The sequence below is a fragment of the Phalangium opilio genome, unplaced genomic scaffold (genome assembly GCF_054372755.1).
Source record: "Phalangium opilio isolate 3A_F unplaced genomic scaffold, DU_Popi_V2 ptg000002l_1, whole genome shotgun sequence".
In the NCBI taxonomy this organism is placed as follows: domain Eukaryota; kingdom Metazoa; phylum Arthropoda; class Arachnida; order Opiliones; family Phalangiidae; genus Phalangium; species Phalangium opilio.
Window position 1 is genome coordinate 7436904 of NW_028324144.1, and position 25265 is coordinate 7462168.

Here is a 25265-nt window from a genome sequence, read left to right on the forward strand (position 1 = left end):
TACCTTCCACTAGTGCTAAAAAACATACCAGGAGGAGGGGCTTATGTAGCTTTCATTCTGTTAAAAAAACATACCATAATGGCGCTGGGGGCGGAGTTAAGCCCGAATTGCCAAGTCCCTATGGGCTGATAAAGATTCCAAGTTCACACTGAATATTGATTTCCTTAAGTGTGGCTGTTCTTTTGAATGTGAACCAAGTCTCAGAAACGAATATCAGCTAGCAAAATTATGATAAAACCAAATTGCTCTTAAATATTTTTCACTATGACTTTTAGGGTGAATTTAAGGGAGCATAAAGTGACATTCAGAGACTTTTCCGAACACTTTTACTACTTTCCTGATTTTTTCCGCGTAAGTGATTTTAAATTTTTTTTTAGTTCCTAAGTAGATTGGAATATAAAAAAAATAACTGTTTTATTGATTTAGGAAGCGCATGTTATCTTTTACGACATGCTACTCCCATTTTTCGAAGGTCGACTGGACCATTTCACTCCGTCACCGCCCTTTCGAATGCTCAAAACCATTATCGTGTCCCATCCCCAACTGACAGTCACATCCACTTCCTGGTCCTTCTTAAATATGGACACCGAAGTAAACAATGCTTATTAGCAAGATACGCCCTGGTCATTTAACTATATACTCTTGGTTTTATTAGGTGGAGATTTTAATGGTGTCAACCTTGGCCTTTTTGTCGCTTTTGCTCGTTATTCACTCCATAGTAACTAACAGATACAAATTGTTGCCCACCAAGAAGGCGGTCAAGAAATTGGCCCGAGAAACGCTGGAAAATGTGTGGGATAACGCATCCCTCTTGTGCGCCGAACGTAAGCAATTAAGTGTTTCCTAATATCTGAAAATAATTCTTCTAAGCGTAAGCCCATATCGTACGAGGGATTCAATTCGCATGGGATTGTGTTCCCTTCATTTCGAAAGATGGCTGACGCTTTAACCAGGCATTCTATCTGTATAATTGTATATAATTATCTTCCGTAGCGATTCCCTCCATACGCATTACTTGTCGCATCCTCACTGCGTCGTGGATGATCGTAGCGACTTTCATTCTCTTTTTCTTGGGTTGTTTCATGCGCACGGAGTTCACGACGGAAAGTTTCAATCGCATCGACTCCCTCTCGGACTTGATCAAATCGGGAATTCAACCAATCATGATGAAGGATACTTCAGATGTCGGATATGTGGAAAATTTGGTAGTTATAGCCTTTTTCGAATCTGGTTCTCTATTTTTCTCTGACGTAACTGTTGCGTATCTCTAGTCAAAACATGACCCAGTTGTTAAGGACTGGCTGGACAAAGTCTATCAGAAGAATGTGTTTTGGATCGGACACTCGGAATATATGAATATTTATTCCTACATTTCGGTTTTTTCTGGAAAGAAAGCCATCATTCTGCAGGAGACCTTTCTGCATGATATTATGAACTCTTACAATTTAAAAGAGTTCTTTCTGAACAAAGGAGGCCTTCACTTTTCGCGAGACAGTGTTTTTTACGAATACTTGCACCTCATTTTCAACACCTCTTGGATGAGAGAAAGTCAGCAAATCCTAAAAAACATCCAACTGAGGTCAGAATGCATTTTATCTTAAATGATTAACAGTCTTGACGAAGGTTCTATTGCAGCGTGTCACCGTTATTCGAAATGCAAGTTTTCAAATATCAAGACCTCCGATTCCATTACTCCATTGAACGGGTCACTTGGAAGAGACCGTTAAAAGGCGCGGAGGCCTTGGACCTGAGTAGCGTCAGCGTCCCGTTCTTTTTATTACTCACGCTGTTGTCCGCTACAGTGCCCGTTGTTATAACCGAAATAATCTGCAACCAATATGCTTAAACGATGAAAATGACGGAAAATGAATTAGGCTTAGACATGAAATCGAAATCCTCGAAAAATTTTAAATTTTCAGTTTTAAGACATGATTTTAAAACATGAATTATTTGAAATAATAGCAATCCTTTAAAATTAAACAATTCAGAAATGAAATTTGTGGATTTTCAGAAAATGGTATAATATAAGTATATTTTTCACCAAAATACTATATTCTGAAAATTTCATTTGTGAATTGTTTTACTTTAAGGTTGGTCTAGTTTTCGTTTCATGATCCCTAAATTAAATTAACAGTGATATGTATATATCTATTTTCAAATAACAAAATGTAACTCAGCTTAATTTTTCAAAATTCCAAGTATTTAAAACTCGAAACCTAAAACTTGCTATCCCTTTAAAAATTAATGAAGAGCACAAGTTCTTCCTAGAACTAAAATTGAGAGCAAAAGTGGAGTGCAAATTTTATCAATTCCCCAGTAGCATTTCCTATCCGCTTTGTAGTCGGTTTGTTGTCGGTACAGGCGGTTAGCTTTCCGAATTTATTTATTGTCGGTGAACGTCATCGAACCACCCAAAGTCGGATATTCGACTCAAAACACGACGTAGAACTCCCAGTAGCAAAAAACTGATTGAACTACACTCTATTAACAAAATGAGTCTGCGAAAAGTGGAAAACATTGTTATTTAAGGGTCATTGGGAGAGTTGCCCACACTCAGTTTTTGCAGTTCATCTTCTTATTAAGTCTGTACTAAGTCTTTGAAACCGCCCCACCAGGCTTCGGTTTTGAGAATCTATGACCAAAAGTCTGATAAGACTTCATACAAAAAGTACTTAACTGATTCTCGGTTCTAGCTTTGGCAATAGAAAACATGTAATTTACACTGCAGACGACGGTAGTCTACACTAACCAATGAGAATGACATACCTAAATTCAAAACTAGCCAATAGCTAGGCGAATTATCCGGAAGTTCTGAAAGTAGTACGAAGTGAAATCTTAAATGAGAAAAAAAGGTTTAAACTCGGGTCGTCTTAGTTTTTTCAAGTTTCAACGACGTTTTAAATCTAGAATTGTTTCTAAGTGTTTCCCTAAACATTTCTTAGCATCAGGTAAGTAAATAATTGCAATTTAAAAGTTTTTATATAAAAAACCCAAGTTAAGATAAACTTTCTGCTCTTTATAAAGCTTATAAACTTCTAAGCCTTGGCTATGCCGCCTAGAAGAAAACCATCATTAACTCCACTTATTCAACCCAAAAATCAGTCAACGCAGTGCGATTTTTATCTGAAAGAAACTTCTTCAAAAGCGGTTCAGATTAACCCCCTTTTGCGGAGTGCAGAATCCCAAACAAAACAACAAAGATTTAAAAATACCTGGACACAAACAACTGAAAACAGGAATGTAACAGAAACGCAGATAGCAGGCTCACAAACCGATTATGTTTACACCAGTAATAGAACAACACAGTGCGACTTTCACTTGAAAATAACACGTTCCATAGAGACGCAAACCAACCCTTTGAAAAGAAAATCTACACATTCAGGTGATCAAGTTACGAAACGATTGAAGTTATGCCAAGATGATTCAATTACTACTTCTGCATTAGACCTCATTTACGATTACATCTCAAACTTAGAACTCGGTAAGTATAATAATAGAATAAAAAAAATGAATAATATGAGGAGTGTATATTAACGATTTTTTTTCATTTAAGCCTGTATTGTTTTCCAATGTATGAAAAGTGTTGATGGTACATTGCGTCATTTGGAAGTCACCAGATCTGACAATTTAGTAATTCTTGGAAACTACTATGATACCCCTATCAGAATGTTTTTTACAATGGATGGACGCTTGACTATTCTAAAACCATTCAAAAAAGCAGAGCAGAAAGAAGTATTTAGATCTACTGAGGAGCAAGGGTTAATAATCAGTTATAATGTAATTGATGAAGCATTAAAAGATCTAGTTGAAAATCTTGTATTTTGCCCAGGGATTCCCAAGGTTTGTGTAATTTTCTAAGCTGAATAACAGGTACGGAACTAATAAATTATTTGTTTTGTTTCTCTTTAATAGGAAGATTGTGAAAATATCAAAACCAGAAAACTCGAGGAAATTAAATATCCTTTTAGGAGACATCAGTCTGTTGATTGTCCAGTTTTTTATACCGCACCAAAAAATTTACCAAAGGAGCAGTTAAAAGCTCAAAGTTATCAGCATCAGTGTGGAAAATGTCGTTACCTTAATAGGTAAATTTCACCATTATTTTTTAGCAAATATTGGAAAGTTAATTTTTTTTCTTGTAGATATATTTTGGGGCAAAAGAAAAAAAGAACTGAAGTCACACCACGAACCCATCTTAAAAGGCAGAGTGTGCTTTCAAGGTGCAGAATTAGTGTTTTAACACCGAGGTCCCGAAAAAAACGGTTCATAGAAAATCGGACTTTACGATTCAGAGTTAATAAAAGAGTTAAGGAATTAGAACAAAAGTTGGAGGAAAGCAGTTTAGAGCTCAATATGGATCAACACAGAAAAATGCAGGAAGTAATCGCCAGTATCAATACTAATGGAAGTGCAGAACTTGAAAAGATTTTCCAAGAAGCAAGTGAAAAAAACCATACTCTAGGGATTGCCTTGAAAAAAAGCTGGAATCTGGATACTGAAAGGAATGGTTTCATTGATGATCAGATGAGATGTGAAAAAGGGAGTAAAGGAAACAGGTGGAGTCCGTTAACATACCGTATTGCTTTAAGCGTGTTTTCGCGGTCTCCGGCTGCTTATGAAGCATTAGCTTCCTTCGACATCTTTAAGTTGCCCAGTGTTTATTCTCTAAGGAACAAAATGAAAAATATTCCATCGAAGCAAGGTATTGACTTAATTTTTCTACATGGAGAAGCAAAGAGATTCAATGAATTCGTTGAGAAGTATCCAGGAAAGAATAAACCCCCTAAAGAAGGAGTGCTAATTTTTGATGAGGTCAAAATTATTGGGAAGTTAATGTGGAACTCGAGCAACAACGAGTTCATTGGCTGTTGTATTGATCCAGCAGAATACCCTTCAATGGACGATTTATTTAAAGAAAATACCGTTTCTGAAACCTTAGAAGCAGAATATGTTTTACAATTCTTATGGAGATGCGTTTCCAGCAGCTTTGATATAATTGGTCCTTATTTTATGTTGCCAAAAGCTGCTTCGAATTCTTTCTTAATCAACACCATATACGATGTCATCTGGGCATTTCAATGTGTTGGTTTGGAAACATCTGCGCTGGTTTGTGATGGTGGCACTTCCAATATTGCAGCGTTAAGACACACGATAGGAATTGAGAAACCCTTTACTTACTCTGAAAATCAGAATGGAACCTTCAATTTTCGGTTCAAGCCTTCCTTTAAACACCCATTTCTCAAGGGAAGACGAATATTTTGGATTGTTTGCCCAACACACCAATTAAAAAACATGATTAATGCGTTAAACCACTCCAAGGATAACGATTCTAAAGAATTTACGATATTAGGAGATATAGTGTTCGGTTGGTCACAAATCGTTGATTTGTATGAAAGGGAAGTTGACAGACGTGATAACAATGAGTTGGTACAAGTGAAAGGTTTAATTTTGGCGTTCATCGAAAGAGATCCTTGGGTAAAATTGAATGTTACTCCAGCTAAAATTATGCAAACTCAGAAGGTTTTGGGTGAATTATTTAATTACGCAAATCCCATGGCAGAAGATCCACCTGAGGATAAAGATAAAGTTATGGCATGCCACGATTACTTATTTGCGTGCCATAAAATATTTGAGAAGGGGTTATTATCGCACGAGAAAGTAGAGTCATTAACGTCTGCACCTGTAAAATCAATGCTGCAAGGACTGGAATTTTTTGAGTCTTGGGCAACGGAACGAATTTTGTGTGAAGAAGATCTAAAAGAAAAAACTGGCCAGAAATTTCTAGCATGGCAAACATGGGAGCTCTTAAGAATTTCTATATTTGGCTTCTGTGACTTTGCTGAAGATTTCACCTCACGTAACCCTACCAAGTATATTTACCCAGTACGCATAAATGGTTCTGCAGTGGAAACAATTTTCAGCCAACAAAAATATGTAACAGCAGGTAAACTCACAAGTTTAAACTACCGTACTTCTAGACGGGCATTACTAATTAAAGGATGCACGAAAACAACACAAAACGCAGAAGCTGAATATCGTAAAGTTGGAGTTGATCTTTCAAGCAAATAATCAATTTTATTCAACCAAATGTAAATTATGCAATTTCACTAAGCCAAAATTTAATTTCAATGTTTATTTTAACATTTAATAATATCACAAAGCTTTGTTTTCATAAAAAAATCATATCGAGGATATCAATGAATCCTAAATTTATTTCTAAATTAATATTTTTTGTAATTTTTTTAATGGTGGATCAATTAAAAATCATTTCATGAAGTCTTATCCTGCAATATCTCATTGGTAAATGAATTCATCCATCAGTAACTTTCGTCGCAGGACCCTTCCGCTTCTAGACTGTTTTGGACTTGAGAATGTAGTAGAAGTCGCCTCTTTTTTAATTTTGTGAGATTTCTTTGGCAATACTGATTTTGGAGGCTCATTAGGAACAGATTTACTTTCTATCACAAGATCATTAGGAACTCGTTTGCGAATTTTCTTTACCACTTCTGACTTTGAGGCTTTACACTGCTTTAGCAATACTGATTTTTGTGTTCTGCGAGTGCCCTTTTCCCCTGTCTTTGGCTTTTTAACTGTATTTCTGTATAAGTAGCACCTGAGATTCTGACCACCAATTCCTCTTTTTCCTTTTCTGTCATTTCGTGACTGAATCTTTGCACGTACTAAATCACCAAGCTTAGCGTGACCCATCTTTCTCTGATATACCTTCCTGAAATGTTCGAGTTCGTCATACGAAAAATCCCTATTCACTATTTCCGTTATTTTGGATAAAGCGTTGTGGAACATTTCTTTGAAACCTTCATTGTTCATTAATGTGGCCATAGTCTCTTCTAAAGAAAAAATGTGACGATTGATTAGGATAATGATTTAAAAAATAATTGCTAAAATAATTCTTACTTAGTACTTCTCCTGGTTTAATCTTATCCCATTTTATCCATTCATCCACAACTAGATCATGAACTTTCTCAATGTATGGATTAAGGGACACATGGGGTATTAATAATCCGCCTTGGTTGATTTGTATTAAAGCTGGAGGTATGTCTTTTGACGATTGATCCATGTTGCGCAGTGACAGGCTGATTTGGTATAATTTGTGTGCAATGTCTCTTTGCTTTTGAGTCAGGGGCTTCTTCCCTTGCCTAATTTTTGAATAGACTTGCATCCTTTTTTTGTTTACGCGCCACATCTCCCCAAGGCAGCCACCACCTAGTCTTTGCAACGAATAAATCCTGTCAGAATTCCTGTTGCGTACGATTTTCTTCTTCTTAGGGGAAACAATAACTTGCGTAGAGCTGGCTTTACTTTGACTAGCAGTTGAGCTGGCTTTACTTTGACTAGCAGTTGAGCTGGCTTTACTTTGACTAGCAGTTGAGCTGGCTTGACTTTGACTAGCAGTTGAGCTGGCTTTACTTTGACTAGTAGTTGAGCTGGATCTCAGTTGGTTAGCATGCTTTTCCAGTATTTTTTTTGCAATCCAATAAATTATTAAAGAAAATTCAATTTCATCACAGTTTAGCTTCATTAAGAAATTATCGGGCTGGTTCATTGAATATGAAGGCAGCCATGAATTCCAAGCGCAAAGGAAACTGGAATTCGGTGTGCGGCACATCTCGAAATTATCTTTGAGTTCAAAGAACTTATCAACTAAGATTATAATTATTTCGTCCAATTTCCCACTGCCTTCTAGGTCTTCTAATATTTTAGTTTTTGAATGGCAAACTTTGAAAAAGTCATCTTCAAAATTGAGAATGTCTTTGATTTTAAAGTCCTTCAGTAAATCAAGTTTCATCTTTAACCTAATTCAATAGTTCAAACTTATTACATTTAATTTAAAATTAGTTTTAAAGGAACTAGGTTTACTTACAAAGTTTCGGGAGCCATGACTCCAAAATAATACAGCAGACGAACTTAGTGAACCAATCAAGAGCGATTCACGTGGTTAAATTTAACCAATAATGGTTTAATAATTCATATTTTTAATTTATTGTTGACTTAAAATCTTTCTATCGGAAAAATTACTTCAAATTTCATTTCTTAGTTGTTACCATCACTCTACGCTTGGTAACAGTTGTGTTATATGTAAAAACCGGGGGAACTATGTTTTGTAGCGCGTAGCGACTATTTTCCTTCTATGTTTGGTGAAGCGGCGCCAACGTCACTCGATTTTAGAGGCCGCGTTGCAGAGATATCTGCCCACGCGGACAAAGGGGTAAGCACTGAAAATAACACGTTTCGCACCCCCGCGCCAGTTAAGTACTTTTTGTATGAAGTCTTATCAGACTTTTGCTATGACGTTTCACCTACGTCACTTCATGACAGGCTCTCAGTAACCAGTGACAAACTTATGGAACAGAACTTATGATCTTAAGGTGGTTTGTCAAGCGTGTCTGTTTGTAGCAGAATTCAGTATTAAAAAGAGTTAAAATTCAAGGGTGAAACTTCTCTTCCATGTTAAATATTTCCATATACCACTCCTCTAGTCTGGTCTTTATTTTTGACTAAAATATTGATTAGATAATTTCATTATCATTGATTTCATTCCAGTTACCCTGGCAACTGAAACATTAGCGGGATTGTGTGGTTAACAACAATAGCAGTTAAAATGATATTTTTGACTCATTACCCACTCGGTTCGGTACGAGAAACGAGACTTGACATACTTTATGTCAAAACGATACTCAAAGTAGAGTGGTAAATTGTCTTAAGTTTCTGTTAAATTATTGTCGCATAAAAATTTAAGAGACTTCACGTTTTAAAAATTGAAGTTTTTTCTCTTTACGTTATGATTAAAGCGGACAGCCAAAATGGTACTGAACGAAATGGAATTTCTTTGAAATGATCGGTATATCAAATACAGGTAGAGAATTTACATATTCAAATCTTTTAGGCTTAATGTTTTTCTTGTTAAACCAAAATTTAAATTATCACAATTAAATTATTATAATCACCTGGTAAATATCTGTTTCTGTAAATTTCCTATTTATGATTTTGTCTATACACTGGTAAAGACAATCAAGTCTAAAATATGTTAATATACATTCTAAATAGTTTTATTATACCAAAATGAAAATATTCATTACAGGGGCAAAGTTTATTTGATAAGGGGGCATTGGAAAACTTTGAGGCGCTTTGAGGGGGCATTTAGGGGCAAACCGAAATCTTTTTTGAGGGGGTAGGATATATTTTTTGAGGGGTCATCGCCCCCTGGTGCCCCCCCCGGTGGCTACGGGCCTGTGCCTGTGTCTATTTTCTTCTACCAGAATGATATTTCCCCGCCCCCTTAGCTTTCTCACTGAGTCACTCTCGCAAAAATGATGACGCTCCTTTTAGCCAGTGGAACTAATTATATTAATTTTTAAAGAATCGAAAATTCCCTGTAAGCGCTTTTTGCGATCGCAGCGACAGATATATTTATCGTAAACCCCGAACTGGGAGAAGCTTCTAATTTGAACTTCGGTGGATGTTATAAGCTTCTGACATTATTATTAACTAGTATCGTTTTCCTCTGTTATTTATGAGCAATGGAAGCAACTCTTTACTGCCCTTGAAGGTTTCGAATTGTACTCTCTAGGATCCAATAATGGCAATGAATGAAAATGACCGATATTTCAAAAACAGGTGGAAAATTGCATTTTCAAATTTTGATTTAGTGGTTGTTTATTCTAAATTAGTAAACTATTGTAGGTACGCCAATGGAACTTCCGTAAACGTTATGACTATAGATGTGAGTTTATCATGAGTCAGTGGCTTTGTTGAAGCGAGAATTAAGTTGTTTTTCTCATTGACAATTACACTTTCATTTCTGGTCAGGAATATTGGTCTTCGAAAAGACATGTAGAACAGATCATGTTCATCGTGGAATATTTAGAACGAATCTTCAACTTGAAGTAAATTTCATTATTTGAATTCGAATCAACTATTAATTGGAACGAGCGAGAAAGAATTGTCTTGGCGCAATTATACTCGAGCAAACAAAGGGGTGTGCGAAAAATTAAAGACTCCTATCAAATCAAATAAATATTAATCAAAATTAATAAGTAATTATTTCCAATTTTAATCCACTCACTCACAATAAATCATTTTCGGAGATTATTGTAATTGAATTACCATTTATAAATTATTCTCTTTTATAAATGGGAATCTGATATTTAAAAGGCATACGAGCCTGAGTCTAACACAACTATTGGCACACCTCCACACCAAGAATACATCGATTTCTTCTGCAATCTTTAAAAGGCCATAGATATACCTTAAAACTGTGTTAATGCGCCGATCCTCTTTCCTTGCATCTCATTGGCTATAAACATGTTGCCTATACACATCAGACGACCCTAGGTCTACTCGTTCAGAACACGCAAAGAGAACTTGTTTACATTCTGGCTCGGTGCTCATAAATCGTGGTCTCTATGTCGAACGCTCAAAACAAATTATCGTGTCCTATCCGCAACTGGTGGGGATAGGAAGGTTTCTAAAACTCCTTCCCGTTAATTCAAGCAGAACGGCCCAGAAAAAGAAAAACAATTATTTATTCCTGTCCACACAGAATATTGATTTCCTTAAGCGTGGCTGTTATTTTGAATGTGAACAAATCCTCAGAAACGAATATCAGCTAGCTTAAGGACTTCAAAATTATGATACAATCTTATTGATTACAAATATTTTTTCACTGTGACTTTTAGGGTGAATTTAATGGAGCATAAAGTTAGAAACAGCGACTTTTTCAGACACTTTTACAATGTCCCTTTTTTCTTTCGCGTAAGTGATTTGAATTTTTTTTAGTTTCGAACTTGATTATAAAAAAGATTAACCTTTACATTGGATTTAGAAAGCGCATATTATCTTTTATGACATGGTAGGATCATTTTTCGAAGGTCGACTGGACTATATCACTCCGTCACTGCCCTGTCGAACTCTCAAAACAGTTATCGTGTCCCATCCCCAACTGACAGTCACATCCGCGTCCTGGTCCTTCCTAAATATGGACAACGAAGTAAACAATGCTTATAAGCAAGATACGCCAATGTCATTTGACTATATTCTTGGTTTTATTAGGTGGAAATAATAATAGTGTCAACCTTGGTTCTTTTGTCACTTTTGCTCGTTATTCATTCCATAGTAACCAACAAATTACCCATTAAGAAGGCTGTTAAGAAATTGGCCCGAGAAACGCTGGAAAATGTCTGGGATTACACATCCCTCTTGTGCGCCGAACGTAAGGAATTAAGTGCAGCTCCCAAAATTTTAAAACAATACACATTAGCGTGAGCCCGTTTCGTACGAGGGATTGTGTTCCCTTCATTTTGAAAGATGGCCGGCGCTTTATCCATGTCAGAGGACTTGACAAGGCGCTGCATCTATAGAGCTGGGTACCTTATCAGCCCCCCCCAATTGTCGCTCATTACATTCGTAATTGAACCTGTGGAACCGCCGTCAAGGCACACGGGATTGACCAGCGGGCCCGACAAACGCCCCTTCAGCAGGTGACAGAAGCGGGACACCGTTAGCGGCGAGCCCAGCCAGGAGGTGGTCGGTGACAGGGAAGGACTAAGGCAGCAGAAGGCTCGAGGAGACGGGGGAATTCCAGCAGAGCACAGCAGTGCCATACGGCGACCCCCAGAGGGTTGCCAAGAGCAGGGGATGAGCCAAGACAACACCCGGGCGGGGGCGATGCGGCAGAGCATAACGTTCGCTGAACGGGGCAAGGAACGGTCTGAACCAAGGGTGAACCCAAGGAACTCCCGAACCGGCACACCGAACTCAGGCTATGCCCCCTTCGTCGCAACAAGCCCTTTTTCTCTGCTCTACCAGGGTGACCACAGGACGGAGAGGGAGGGGGCGCTTTGACCAGACATTCAAGTTAACTGTATATTTATATAATTATCTTCCGTAGCGATTCCCTTCGTTTCCCCATACATTACTTGTCTTATCCTCACTGCGTCGTGGATGATCGGAGCGACATTCATACTCTTTTTCTTGGGTTGTTTCATGTGCACGGAGTTCACGACGGAAAGTTACAATCTCATCGACTCCCTTTCGGACTTGATCAAATCGGGAATTAAACCATTCATGATCAAGGGTAGTACAGATGACGCATATCTGGAAAATTTGGTAGGTAGCCTTTTCAAATCTGGTTCTCTATTTTTCTGACGTATAATTGTTGCGTATCTATAGTCAAAAAACGACCCAGTCGTTAAGGAATGGCTAGACAATATTGATCGGAAGAAAATGTTTTTTAACGGACATTCGGATTATATGAATATTGATTCCTACATTCCGGTTTTTTCTGGAAAGAAAGCCATGATCCTGCAGGAGATGATGCTGCCTGATATGATGAACTCTCCCAAATTAGAAAAGTTCTTTCTGGATAAAGGAGGCTTTCACTTTTCGCAAGACAGTGTTACTTTTGAATACTTGCACCTTATTTTCAACACTTCTTGGATGAGAGAAAATCAACAAATTCAAAAAAACATTCAACTGAGGTCAGAATGCATTTTATCTTAAATGATTAACAGTCTTGACGAAGGCTCTATTGCAGCGTGTCACCGTTATTCGAAATGCAAGTTTTCAAATATCAAGACCTTCGATTCCATTACTCCATTGAACGGGTCACTTGGAAGAGACCGTTAAAAGGCGCGGAGGCCTTGGACCTGAGTAGCGTCAGCGTTCCATTCTTTTTATTACTCACGCTGTTGTCCGCGACAGTGCCCGTTGTTATAACCGAAATAATCTTCAACCAATATGCTTAAACGATTAAAATAAAATGGGTTACGACATGAAATCGAAATCCTCGAAAAATATTATATTATCAGTTTAAAAGACATGATTTTAAAACCTCAAATATTTGAAAAATGACCAACCTTTTAAAATGAAACAATTTGCAAATGAAATTTGTAGATTTTCAGAAAATGGTATTTTGATGAAAAAACTAGATAAGTATTTTTTACATCAAATTACTATTTTCTTCAAATTTCATTTGTGATTTGTTTAATTTTAAAAGGTTGGTCGATTTTTATTTTCATAATCCCTAATTTAAATTAACAGTGAAATGTAGTATATATCTACTTAATTTTTCACAATTCCAAGTATTTAAAACTCAAAACATAAAAATTGATATCCCTTTAAAAATCAATGAAGAGCACAAGTTCTTCCTAGAACTAAAATTGAGAGCAAAAGTGGAGTACAAATATTATCCATTCGCCAGTAGCATTTCATATCCGTTTTGTAGTCGTTTTATTGTCGGACTCGGTACAGGCGGTTACCTGTCCGAATCGATTTACTGTCGGTAAACGTCATCAAACCACCCATAGTCGGATATTCGACTCAAAACACGACGAAGAATCCAGTAGCGAAAAACTGTCGGGTCGATAACAATCTGATCGGCGCTCTTTTAACAAAATGAGTCTGCAAAAAGTGGAAAACTTGATTGTAATTTAAGGGGTCATGGCCATAGGTTAAACATTCCAATCCCAAAAGCGTTTTCCACTGTCGCCCGAGAGCGCTCCGAGAATGCGCCACAATTTTATTTTGCGTCATCGCTCCATCTCGGAGGGCCGGATCTAGTTGTTGCAAAACGGGAGGGAGCGACTGGGACTCGGAGTAGCTCGGTTTTTACTCGTGCTGGGGAGAATCCCCCCTCGCACGAGTATTGCTCCGACTTTTCAAGGTCTCTCTAGCATAGCTTAGGCAATGCATGGCGACGGGAATACCGTGTGTTCGGGACTTTTCATCCCCGTTATTCCGATTTCGATTTTTTAAAGTAAACAGTTATTTGCTGCTAGAGAATAACTTTCCTTCTTAAGACTTAAGCTGTCTGCTGCGAGTTCTACTGTTAAATTAATATTATAATAATAATAATTATAATAATTATAATATTATAATATTATAATTATTAATATTATTAACTCGAGGTATGGCGTGTAGTAGGGAAATTTTTATCTCATGCTCGCTTTTTTAGCCCCTATTGTTTCACTTTCTTTATTATCTTACATATCCCGCAGGAGTGTCCTTTCTGCTGGGGCAGCTTGTTCCATTGAAAGACGATTTTGTTTTCGGAGTTTGTCCGGGAGTGCTCGCCCCCCCCCCAGTGGAAAACGCTATAAATTGTAAACGGTGATCCTCAATGAAAACTGTAATAGAAATGTACTTGACTCAAAATCACCCATAAAACCCCCAGCACTTCTGTCCTACCACTCTTTTTGGAGTGTTTGAAATAACGGTAGACTATTTGGGCTGAACCCTGTAATTTAAGAGTAAAGTAAACAACCACGCCCCCAAAGTAAACAAGTGTCGTGTTAGCGAGCCCACCTCCCCGGGGTAGATATTTTCCTGACTATAAGTGACGGATTTTGGTGAAAAGCCTCATTTCATCGATAAAACAGGACAAGATGAAAGGTTCACCAGATGCTCCAATTGATTTTTGTTTTGAGCATGTATTAATATCCGTAGGTATTATAGTAATTATGCTTTTAAACACACCATCAAAGTATCCTATCGCGGTGTTTTTGGTATTGTTAATGCCTATTACTATCCCTATATCATTCGTAATAGCCTTGCTAACAAACGATATATATTTTCTACTCATATTTTTCTCGCCATTATTATTTATTTGTCACATCATCTACGAGAAAGTAACTTTGTTACCGTATTGGTTAGCCGAATCGTTATTTTGTTTAAGTCTCGAGTATTATAAATATGTCACCCGTATGAATTTTTACTCTGTACCGAAATCAAATAAGTAATTTTGTAAAATTAAAACATTTTTTTTTGATAATTTATACATGGTTTCAAGAATTTTCTTTTAAACCGTTCAAAATTTCCTCCCACGCACTCTCTCGGTCAACTTCGGAGAGAATCCAAACCAGTTTAGCGCGCCACGGAGGTGTAGGGCGAGCGCGCTGTAGAGAGGGAAAAAAAGTTGTTCAACTAGTTTATAATATAATTCTCAATAACATTACTTGCTCTACCGCGCTGGAGATTGAACACGGTGAGTGTTTTTGCATTCTGTAAACCAAACTTCTTAATTAATTTAACGTTCGTCTAAGCGTTTTTAATTTATGTGGTTAGGCGTTATTTAAATCAACACCCTGTTCCAAATAAAAAAACAAGGGGAAAATGCTAAACTTTAACCTCGCATATCTCCAGAATCGGATTAAAAAAGGTAAATAACAGTATATTTTACGTTGGAGAGATTTAGTATAAATACCCCAAGAAATCATAGTTAAGTCACTCATTCCCAAAGAGAATATACCAAGAGGAGCAGAAACTTTGTAAATAGGGACCGGCTCTGAATTTGGAGAAACTAGTTCCGGTTGTTCACGTGACCATGTCGTCTACTTAAAAATTACCTTTTGTACGTCAACGTTCAACCCAGAGATCAACCTTTTGCCACCACCAAAAATAGGCAGTCGACCTAATCTAACCAATAAAAGGCGTCGCTGCTTGGCCAATTAACAAAAACCGGATCTAGTTGCTCCAAAACCGTGGCCGGGATTTTCAAAAGCCTTGTGAAAGGCTAGATTTTCTGCTCCTCTTGGTATATTCTCTTTGCTCATTCCTCACTGAGAGTTTCCCCAGGATCAACGCAATGATTTTCTACCTCAATGCGGTAATAATAAGCGCGAGTAAAAGCGTTTTGGCAGTCTTTCTTGGTGCTGTTTTTCTTGGTAAGCCCCACTATATAATATTTTAATCACTACATTTGAGTAAAATGTTCGGAGAAGAATTAATATGGGTTTACAGGAAATCCACATTCATATCAAAGTTTGGAGAAAACTACAGTGACTTCTTGGTGACTCGTACCCGGATCGGTTAGCCCACAGTCTTGAATGCATTATTTTAATCAGTACCAGAAATATATTACTTTACTCGAAGTCATAAGGAGATTATCTCTCTCTCTCTAAGGGCCCAAGCGCATCTATTAGCAAAAACATCTAGTTCTGCTAGATGTGCCGTAGATTTTGTATAGGGGCTCCTTCCGAATTTTTCGTCAAATTCGCGGGAGAGAAAAATAATTTTCAAAATCAGCTACGACCGATATCCTAAGCAGGTCGTGGTCTAGAGGCGAGCTCTGAGATAACGCTCCCAAGCGGTTGGGAATCAAACTAAAACAGGCGGGTATGCGAGGGCCGCGAGAGAGGAAGGACTGAGGGGAAAAAATAAGTAAGAGAATTTCCAGAACCCCCCCCCCGCTCTCTCAGACACAAGAGGTAAATTCGCGCTTAGTAAAAATCACGAAGAGCTGTCGTGAGAAATCTTTGAAGGAGGGAAAAATGTCAATGCCGGGTTACTCTGCAGCGAATGCGCTCGGCCTCTGTTTAGGCTATACAATTATTATACCACTTGAGATGAGACGGATGGCTGACCAAATCGGGCATACATACATTTCAACCGTAACATAGAATCTTGGGCCCTTAGAGAGAGAGATAATGTCCTTATGACGAAGTTCACTTCTCCCTACCTCGCGCCGGCCATCATCTATGAAGTATTTTTACAGGCTAGAAACGGTAGTGAGAAAAATGTGCTTTTCTTACAATCGTATCATGGTTGTACCTTATGCAGCGGCTTCTCACTTGCGCGAAATACAGTTGAATCCCGCCGTTTCTAGGAAACGTCAGATTATCTTGGCAGTGGCCATTTATCACAGTTCTCTCTCGAGAGAGGAAAACATTTTCTCTTCGCGACTAGCGCGCGTCGGGAGGGGGAAAAAATTCACGCCTCTTCACTCTTGCAAAGTTTTTTTTTCGGGTTTTCTCTTCATAGATGATGTCCACGGTAATAACCATTATTGAAGTGAACTTCGTGTAAGGTAATATATTTCTGTCAGTACATTTGAGTAAAATGTTCGGAGAAAAAAAAATATCCAGGACTGTGGGTTTACAGATCTCTATTCGCAAACATATCATCGAGAAGAAACGCTACTGTTGTTCAGCATTTTCGAGATTTCTTCAGTCATTTTTGGAATAATCCACGTTGAAATTCCTGTTTGAAGACACTGAAACTCTACGTATATGGTAAACCAAACTTCTTAATTGTATTAATCTAGTCTATTGTGTTCCAAAAAACGCTTAGACGAACGTTAAATTAATTATGAAGTTTGGTTTACAGAATGCAAAAACACTCACTGTGGCTTTCGAATTCATTCTCCAGCGCGGTAGAGTAAGTAATGTTGATAAATTGAGAATTATATTATAAACTACTTGAACAACTTTTTTAAATCTCGTCTCTTTTACAGAGCTTTCGCCATAAAAGTTCCGTGGCGCGTTGAAATTCCTGTTTGGAGACATTGAAACTCAACGTATATGGTAAACCAAACTTCTAGTCTATTGTGTATTATTATCTATGACTAATTATTTTAAGAAATATCCCTATATTTAATTATTATATATTTATTTCACTATTAGCTCTTCCACCCAATCAATCTCTTTGTGAGTAAAGAAATTTTAAGTTTTAAAATAATACAGCTATAAGATGATAAACACCGTTTTTTCTACATTAGGCGGAGAACGCAGATTGTACATTCCATTTTGCGAGGGGACGAAATTCTTCGAGAGTTTGTGGAGAATTTATCTCCGGCGTCCCCCCTATTGTATATTGTTTGTTTTATCTCTACAATTAAATCTATAACTGATTGCGATACTAATGATAATTTAGCGAGGACGAATTTGAGGAGTTCAATGGGCCGGAAGAGTTAAGGGACCTTCAGAGAGCTGAGAGAGCTGATACAGGAGCGCAAACACCTATAAAACCTGAGTACAGTCTATTTTTAACTTTCCGAACACTTTAATTTAAACTCTCGTGTTAGTTCAGTGGTTAAATAGATTTCATTGGATTCAAAATTTATAAGTTTTTTATCTTTTGCAGTGTCTACAACAGGAGCCAAGTCGCCCAAATTGGGCATTGCAGAGTGCCCAGAATGGGCGGCTATATGATGTGCATCTATTGTAGCGACGTGAACCGCATCAGGGTAGCAGTTTGTAGACGAAAGACGGCTTTATTTTGTTTCAACAACTTATGTATAAAATACAGTCGTGTAATTTACAAAATCAAGCACGGTGTACTATATAGAACAAGTTAATTAAAAATATACTTTTAAATAAAATAAATATTTAATACAAATTTTTGTTATTTATCATTTAAAAATATATTGAACAGTTACATTTTGAATGCAAATATTCAATCTGAGTTAAAATAAAACCTAGAACATCTCTAACATCGAAGACGAGATTGAGACGCGAAAGAGCGTTAACTAGATTGTCATTCTCCCTGATATTGATAAATATTTCTAAAATTTCTCTCATAGCTGGTTTTGCATGGGAGAGGGACTTAATTTCTAAAAAGTTTACACCATCTTTGAAGTTTGATAATTTCTTATAAACTATCTCGTACGCTTTTTTATCTCATCTCTTTGAGATTCAAGCAGCGTGATGTGATTGTTAATTAATTCTCAAAAACCAAACAAATCTTCCATACATTTTCTATCAATGAAGAAGTCTTTTACATGGTTCCAAAGACCGTGTTTCTGAGACATAGGAAGAACTTCATGTCTAAGATGAACTCCAACTTTTTCTATTTTCAATTTAAAATCTACAAGCATTTTTTCAAAGTATTCTGGATGAGTTGGCAAAAAAATAACCGAATATTCCTTACTTTCGTTATAAAGAGCGAGAATGAGGGTTTCGTTTCTCATCAAAATTGTCCATACATTCAATGGAATAACAAAAATAGCGCCAGATTCTTTTACCTTGGCATAAAGAACAATATCTTCTCCTCTCAAACCAACGCTAACTTTAATTAAATTTGATTGAAAAATACGCCCTTGGAAAGCCATTAAACTGTTTAAAACTAGCTAACTTAGAAATACTCGATATACAAAGCATTAACTTACCAGATATTTCTTGATCGGGATTCAAAATTTGATGAACTTTTCCATTTTTCCTCCTCCGTTTATATACTCTTCTCAAATGGGTGTAGCGTTTTTCAATTTATATTCATCTGTATATTATCTTAAAAATCTTAGCATTTCTTGCTTAATAATTTTAAAATGATTTTCACATCTCGTGTTTAATTTTTCAACATAATTACTCAATTTTAGACACGAAAATTTATCATGGTATAGAATTACGCATTCATTTTTTCTTGAAATTTTTTTTGTACTTCTTTGACATGGTATTTCATCATGGCATAAATTTATGCAAGAATTTTCTCCTTGACATATATTCCGCAATTTACCTTGACATGGTATTTCAAGTAATTATGACGGTAATTCTCTCTATTGCCTAATCTCTGTTCTTAAATTTATGGTAACCATTTTATGAAATCAAATTTCATAATACCGAAAATGGAGCATGAAAAAATGGTGTATAAAAGCTGGTATTGAGCTGAACCCCGAGTTGACTCTTCGCGAAGCCTAACATTAAACCAAGACCCGGAAAACCAGTGGGAAAAGCCAGGCTATACCCTTTGTCGCACCAGATAGTAACGGTTTGGTCTTCATTAACAAAAAATCGTAATTTTTCACAATAAGCATCGGGAATCGTTTTTTTCATAGCTCTTAAAATATCTTCGATATCGTGATAAACACCCGCGGGTATGATATGCGTCAATTGATTAATCTTTGGCTTGATGGATTGATCATTAGGCAAATCGTCGTCACTGGAATCCATCATAGGCTGATCGTCAAGTAATTCATCCTTAAACATATCACCCTCTTTAGCTGGTTGATCATTAGAGGGATGATCATCAGATAGATCTTCCTCACCTTTTGCATCGTTAAGAGCTACATCTTTTTCTCTAAGACATCTATTTCTAATTGGTATTACATTAATATCAATCGCTTTGAGTTCGTCATCGACAGTTTTGGGTGCATTAATCGGACGGTCAACTTCATCGTCTACACTTCCGTTCTTTGTAGATTTACGCCTTTGAAATCCTTTTTTCTGGACCTTATTTCGATATAATTATCCTTGTATATATGGATAAGGTTTTGGCGTGACGTGATAAGGGGAAACGGGAAACGTACCGACCCGAGACGAAATTTTTCTCTCGAAACTCTAGCACTAGAGAGAGAGAGGTCCTTCCGGGATTCTTACTTGCACATCCGGGTGTATAAAGAAACCTTTCTTCCGATTTTCGACCAACGACATTCGGATGGCGATCCACCTTCATTTGCAATGAATCTCTATATTTGGGTTTTATTTTCTCGCGAAGGATATCAATTAGAGTTTTTTATGTAAAGAATATTTAACCGTATGACCTTTTTTCGTTCTTTTGCACTCATAATCACCTGGTGGTATTTCTAACTTGTAAGTAAACCAATTAGCATCATCATCGATAGACGGTGCCATGGTTAAATAATAATAATAGTAATAATCTAAGATTTGTCTACGAAGGGATTTCCACACTAAGCCTGGGGCTTATTTACAGGTGGGTCTCTTTACAATGCATAGAGGGGTGGTGGCTAGTCCCTATGCCACAGCTAACCTACAGCGCCCTATACTAACTATTACCGTTAGCCTCTGCAAGTTTTGATGGAAAGGAGAAACAGGGTTAGACCGCGGAGGAAAACTCCTTTAACAAGCGGGGAGAGAACTTGCAAACTCTACGCAGAAGGATAATTAAGAGATTTGAAGAATACTGAGTCAAAATGGTGAAAGAGTGAAGGTTTTATAGTCGAGAAAGAAATACCTACCCCGGGGAGGTGGGCTCGCTAACACGACACTTGTTTACTTTGGGGGCGTGGTTGTTTACTTTTCTCTTAAATTACAGGGTTTAACTACTATTGTTATGCTTTGAATTAACCCTCAGAAATGTTGGCGCCACGAAATGTAATCGAAACGCTCATTAAAAGAAACATTAACTTTAAATATTCAACTCCGGGTGCCTTTTGCTGAAACATTTAAACACAAACACGCGAGCGGTGAAAGTTCCGGATTGGTGATATCGAATTTTCTTCTCAAAGTGAACAGCTTATTAATTAAAGCCATTATCTGTATAAATAAAATAATTGCCTTGAGTTGAATTAATTTTGTTAGAAAACCAACCAAACGTATTGGCTTTTAAATGGAATCAAAAGTTTATAAGATATGTTCCATAAGTATGACACTTCCTATACTTCGTAATGCTAGAGACTTACTGACGCATGAGTTGACTACACTCAGTTTTGCAGTACATCTTCTTACTTAGCCTGTACTAAGACTTTGACAGCGGCACATCATGACAGGCTCTCAGTGACCAGTGACAAACTTATGTAATATATATTACGAACTTACGGTGGTATGTAACGCGAGTCTGTTTGTAGCAGAATTCAGTCTTAGAAAGAGTAAAAATTCAATCGTAAATGTGCTAAATATCTCCATATCCAACTCCTTTAGTCTGTTCTTTATTTTTAACTAAAATATTGATTAGATAAATTCATTATTCATCAATTTCATTCCAGTTACCCTGGCAACTGAAACATTAGCGTGATTGTGTGGTTAACAACAATAGCAGTTAAAATGATATTTCAGACAAATTACCCAACTCTGTTCGGTGCGAGACTTGACATACCTTATGTCAAAACGATACTCAAAGTAGAGTAGTAAAGTTTCTGCATAGAGACTATAAACCCCAAGGAGTGGCAGGTCCCCCGCTCTACAAGCGCAAATAATGATGTTGCTCCTAAATTGGTACATGAGAGCTTCCGGCCCGTTTAATTTTGCTTAGCGGAAGTTGCCCAGAAAAAGGGGCAACAAGTTGAGGCATTCCTTCCACTCCTCTTTCCATTCTCTTTGGTTTCTGTTAAATTATTGTCGCATAAAAATTTAAGAGACATCACGTTTTAAAGATTGTTGTATTTTTTTTCTTTCTCGTTATGGTTAAAATTGACCCCCAAAATGGCACTGAACGAAATGGAATTTCTTTGAAATAATCGGTATTTCAAATACAGGTATAGAATTTGCATATTCAAATCTTTAAGGCCTGTACTGTTTTTCTTGATAAACATAAATTTAAATTATCACAATTAAATTATTAGAATCTTCTGGTAAATATCAGTTTCTGTAGAATTTCCGGCGCTATTTATCCATTTCCTACTTTATTTTAATTTTTTGTTAAACTAAATTTTAAATTGCAATACCTAAATTAATTTCTAATTTCTGGACTTTGTGGGTTAGAAAAAGAGTTCTTGCCAGGCCAAGGATTGTGTATAAGTAAAGTTTTTTAAGGATTGTGGTTCGTGAAGCAAAACTCGTTTTAGTATAGTTATTAATAAGTAATGATATCGGTGTGTAAGTTAGTAGACCATTTTATAACCCGTGATTATACTGTAGTTCTTATTTATAATTTAAATGGCAGTAACATATCATTAGCAGTAAAACTTTTATATTATATATTAAGGGAATATAAATGGGGAGATAATATCGCCTTTTGTCGGAGATGTTATGTTTTGGTCTTCTCAATTTATTTATTATTCCTGAATATAGTTCTTATTTATAATTTAAACGGCAGTAGCTATCATTAAATAGCAATAAAACTTTGAATATTAAGAGAATATAAATGGGGAGATAATATCACACTTGACTCGGAGATGTTATATTTTGGTGTTTGCAATTTGTATACTAATAAGGCTATCTGAATATTTCACTTCCCAGTAATGCGTTAAAAATGGAAATTTGTCAAGTTTTCCAATTTTAAAATAATGATATAATCCAACCTCGGATGGGGTTTAAATGCTCGTAGAAACACCTGCAGCGTTCAACTTGAACTTCGATTCCTTCTACTGTTGCATGCTGCCGTTGTTTTCAGTTATTATCCTCTAATCAATAGAAACAATATAGAACACACTATCTGGGTTTTAGGCGTTACATGAAAACTACACGAATTTAAAACAACTTGCTTCATGCCCCAGAAACGGTTTACTGCTCGTAACGGGAGTTGTTCACAATTGTAGCAGTTCAGTTGGGTTTAGTAACTCATTTCCAAAAGTCGGCGTGGTTTTTTGAAAATACCCGATTCGAACCTTTGAAAGGTGAGTGCGTATTGTTGAATTACTATCGCTTATAGATTTGAGAGACGCTCAAGAAACTAGCTTTTTATTTTGCGCTGACTTTACGCATAAATTCTGTAATTTTTATTTGGTAATACTAATATTTAATGATGGGCACAAAGCGATATGATTTCGGTGTCTGTGACTGTATGGTACTTTAAACGATATATCTGTTCGAGGTTTAATTATCAATTTTTACGGATTAATTGGTTCTAGGTTAATTTGCCTATTATCAACCGATTTATTGGTAAAATTCGGTTTATTATGTAAAATACGATCGATAATTGGTTTCATTTAGTAAAACAGTCGGTTATCTCGTCTAATTTAAATAATCGATAAAAATAGGTGTCGATTCCAGTGAAACTTATCCGTATCGACATCGGTTAAGTATAATTCCGGTGCAATCAATCGTCACTTAACTAATAGCTATAGCATATATGAATATCAACTTATACAGCGCGATTTTTCTTTGGGGTGGCGTAGCGGTCAGCGCTTTCGCCTCGCAGCAAGAGGATCCCGGGTTCGATCCCGGACTGTGACACCTGGTGAAAATCTGGGAACATATCCTTCTGCGTAGAGTTTGCAAGTTCTCTCCCAGCTTGTTAAAAGGAGTTTTCCTCCGCGGTCTAACCCGGTTTCTCCTTTCCACCCAAACTTGCAGAGGTTAACGGTAATAGTTAGTATAGGGCGCTGTAGGTTAGCTGTGGCATAGGGGCTAGCCACCACCACTCTATGCAATGTAAAGGGACCCACCTGTAAACAAACCACAGGCTTGTGTGGAAATCCCTTCATAGAGACAAAGCCTAGATTATTATTATTATTATTTTTCTTTAATTTTTGGGTTTGAGGGGACATAATGTCTCTTTGCAAAAAAGGATTTATGTACTACTATACATACATAAATCCGTTTTTGCTCTTTGTTATATCTTACGTTATAGGTAAAATTTCGAAATAATTGAAAAACAAGTTATAAAAACCAAAATTTCCTCTCCTTAGAGATATGAGTCGGTAACTTACCGATTTATATCTTACCGGAATTTTAAAATGGTAATTTACCGGTAAGTTACGTAAATTACCGCGATATTAAGCCTGTGAACGTATAAAATACCATGAATTACGGTAATTTTTGTTATTCCAAAATTTTAATCGGTAATTTACCGGTAAGTTTTTGGTAATTTACCCGGTAAATTACCATTTTTTAAAAATTAGGATAATTTCACATCTCTACCTCTCCTATATCTTCCGACTTATTTTCCCTCAGTATTTGGAATTGTAACTATTATTGACCGAGCGTTATGATGTTTTTTTTTTTTTTTTTTTTTTGCTCTGGGTCCGGGACAAGGCTAGGGCTTGGTGCCATATAGCCAGTTTTTTGTAGTTAGATCAGGTGGAGTCGGAGCTTCCGTTTAAAGATCGCCAGCGATGGAGCGGAAGCGATCTCTTGGGGCAGCTTGTTCCAGGGAGTGATGACACGACGAAAGAATGAGAATTTGACAGAGTTACGTTTTGAGTGTGGGAGATGCAGTTTCAGGGTATTCCCACGCGTGATGGTTGATTTCATTGAGGCGAAATAAGATTGGTCTGGTTGTTGCAATATTTTGTATAAGACCACAAGGTCGAGGTATAATCTGCGAGTTTGTAAATTGGGCCACTTTAAAGCCGATAGGCGGTCAGACCGTTGTAAATCGCGAAGTTGAAACGGGAGTTTGGACGCTCTCGCTTGAACATTGTCAAGGAGAGTGATATCTTGGATGAGGTACGGGTTCCATATACATGAGGCGGACTCCAGTATGGGGCGGATGAAAGTGTTGTATAGGAAGGTGTAGCTGCTCAAGTTTAACCCCGGAAGTTTAGCACGGATCACCGCAATTAAGGAGTTGGCTCGTTTGCATAATGAGGTAACGTGGTTATGGAAATTTAGGTTGGGCGTGATAATTACCCCGAGGTCGCGATGCTCCACTACCCGTTTAATGTTAACGCCTGAGAGGAAGTAGGGGGATGGGTCACTCATTCTTACCGGACCATTAGTGACACTAAGTAGAACAGTTTTAAGTTCATTGAATTTGAGACCATTAAGGCGCGACCACAAGTCAAGGTTAAGTAAGTCTGATTGTAAGTGTTGCACATCGTTAAAAGAGGAAATAGATCGATACAACTTTAGGTCATCTGCGTAGAGACTGCAATGTGATTTTAAGGCCTGAGGGATGTCGTTGATATAAACTAAAAA

General features: G+C 37.0%; 5 protein-coding genes and 1 long non-coding RNA gene across 18 annotated transcripts; 4 read left to right on the top strand and 2 right to left on the bottom strand.

Moving 5' to 3' along the window:
- The first annotated feature begins 2695 nt into the window (after positions 1–2695).
- LOC149718544 (uncharacterized) lies at positions 2696–6282 on the top strand. Of its 2 annotated transcripts, none has more exons than XM_089849061.1 (5): positions 2696–2948; positions 3025–3481; positions 3554–3840; positions 3913–4085; positions 4143–6282. In XM_089849061.1, exons 2-5 carry the CDS (start codon positions 3049–3051, stop codon positions 6067–6069), a joined length of 2820 nt encoding a protein of 939 aa, XP_089705187.1. In that variant the 5' UTR covers positions 2696–2948; positions 3025–3048; the 3' UTR covers positions 6070–6282. The 2 variants fall into 2 exon arrangements, with proteins under 2 accessions (XP_089705187.1, XP_089705191.1); XM_089849065.1 differs by lacking the exon at positions 2696–2948 and having other exon boundaries at positions 3379–3481; positions 3554–3589; positions 3666–3840.
- On the bottom strand, positions 6091–8300 carry LOC149718545 (uncharacterized). The gene is made up of 3 exons (XM_089849068.1): positions 7883–8300; positions 6916–7814; positions 6091–6848 (listed from the first exon to the last, which is right to left on the bottom strand). The coding sequence occupies exons 1-3, from the start codon at positions 7897–7899 to the stop codon at positions 6295–6297; spliced, it is 1470 nt and encodes a 489-aa protein (XP_089705194.1). The 5' UTR covers positions 7900–8300; the 3' UTR covers positions 6091–6294.
- A 267-nt stretch (positions 8301–8567) lies between these two features.
- On the top strand, positions 8568–11283 carry LOC149718546 (uncharacterized). 6 transcript variants are annotated; one of them, XM_089849164.1, is made up of 8 exons: positions 8568–8709; positions 8811–8875; positions 9538–9636; positions 9703–9742; positions 9829–9905; positions 10698–10773; positions 10844–11008; positions 11071–11283. In XM_089849164.1, the coding sequence occupies exons 3-8, from the start codon at positions 9599–9601 to the stop codon at positions 11281–11283; spliced, it is 609 nt and encodes a 202-aa protein (XP_089705290.1). In that variant the 5' UTR covers positions 8568–8709; positions 8811–8875; positions 9538–9598. The 6 variants fall into 6 exon arrangements, with proteins under 6 accessions (XP_089705290.1, XP_089705327.1, XP_089705213.1 ...); XM_089849201.1 differs by having other exon boundaries at positions 9569–9636; XM_089849087.1 differs by having other exon boundaries at positions 8811–9636.
- Positions 11284–11961: 678 nt separating this feature from the next.
- Positions 11962–12816, top strand: LOC149718547 (uncharacterized). The gene is made up of 3 exons (XM_089849071.1): positions 11962–12126; positions 12190–12497; positions 12554–12816. Exons 1-3 carry the CDS (start codon positions 11962–11964, stop codon positions 12762–12764), a joined length of 684 nt encoding a protein of 227 aa, XP_089705197.1. The 3' UTR covers positions 12765–12816.
- Positions 12817–14256: 1440 nt separating this feature from the next.
- LOC149718548 (uncharacterized) lies at positions 14257–18132 on the top strand. 7 transcript variants are annotated; one of them, XR_016371635.1, is made up of 9 exons: positions 14257–15001; positions 15082–15680; positions 15757–17027; positions 17122–17172; positions 17249–17318; positions 17418–17441; positions 17513–17602; positions 17668–17766; positions 17878–18132. It is a non-coding gene; the product is annotated as an uncharacterized LOC149718548 (long non-coding RNA). The 7 variants fall into 7 exon arrangements; XR_016371633.1 differs by having other exon boundaries at positions 17513–17766; XR_016371627.1 differs by having other exon boundaries at positions 17249–17602.
- Positions 18133–19045: 913 nt separating this feature from the next.
- Positions 19046–20213, bottom strand: LOC149718549 (uncharacterized). Its single transcript, XM_089843931.1, has 2 exons — positions 19775–20213; positions 19046–19706 (listed from the first exon to the last, which is right to left on the bottom strand). The coding sequence occupies exons 1-2, from the start codon at positions 19781–19783 to the stop codon at positions 19341–19343; spliced, it is 375 nt and encodes a 124-aa protein (XP_089700057.1). The 5' UTR covers positions 19784–20213; the 3' UTR covers positions 19046–19340.
- Positions 20214–25265: the final 5052 nt, after the last annotated feature.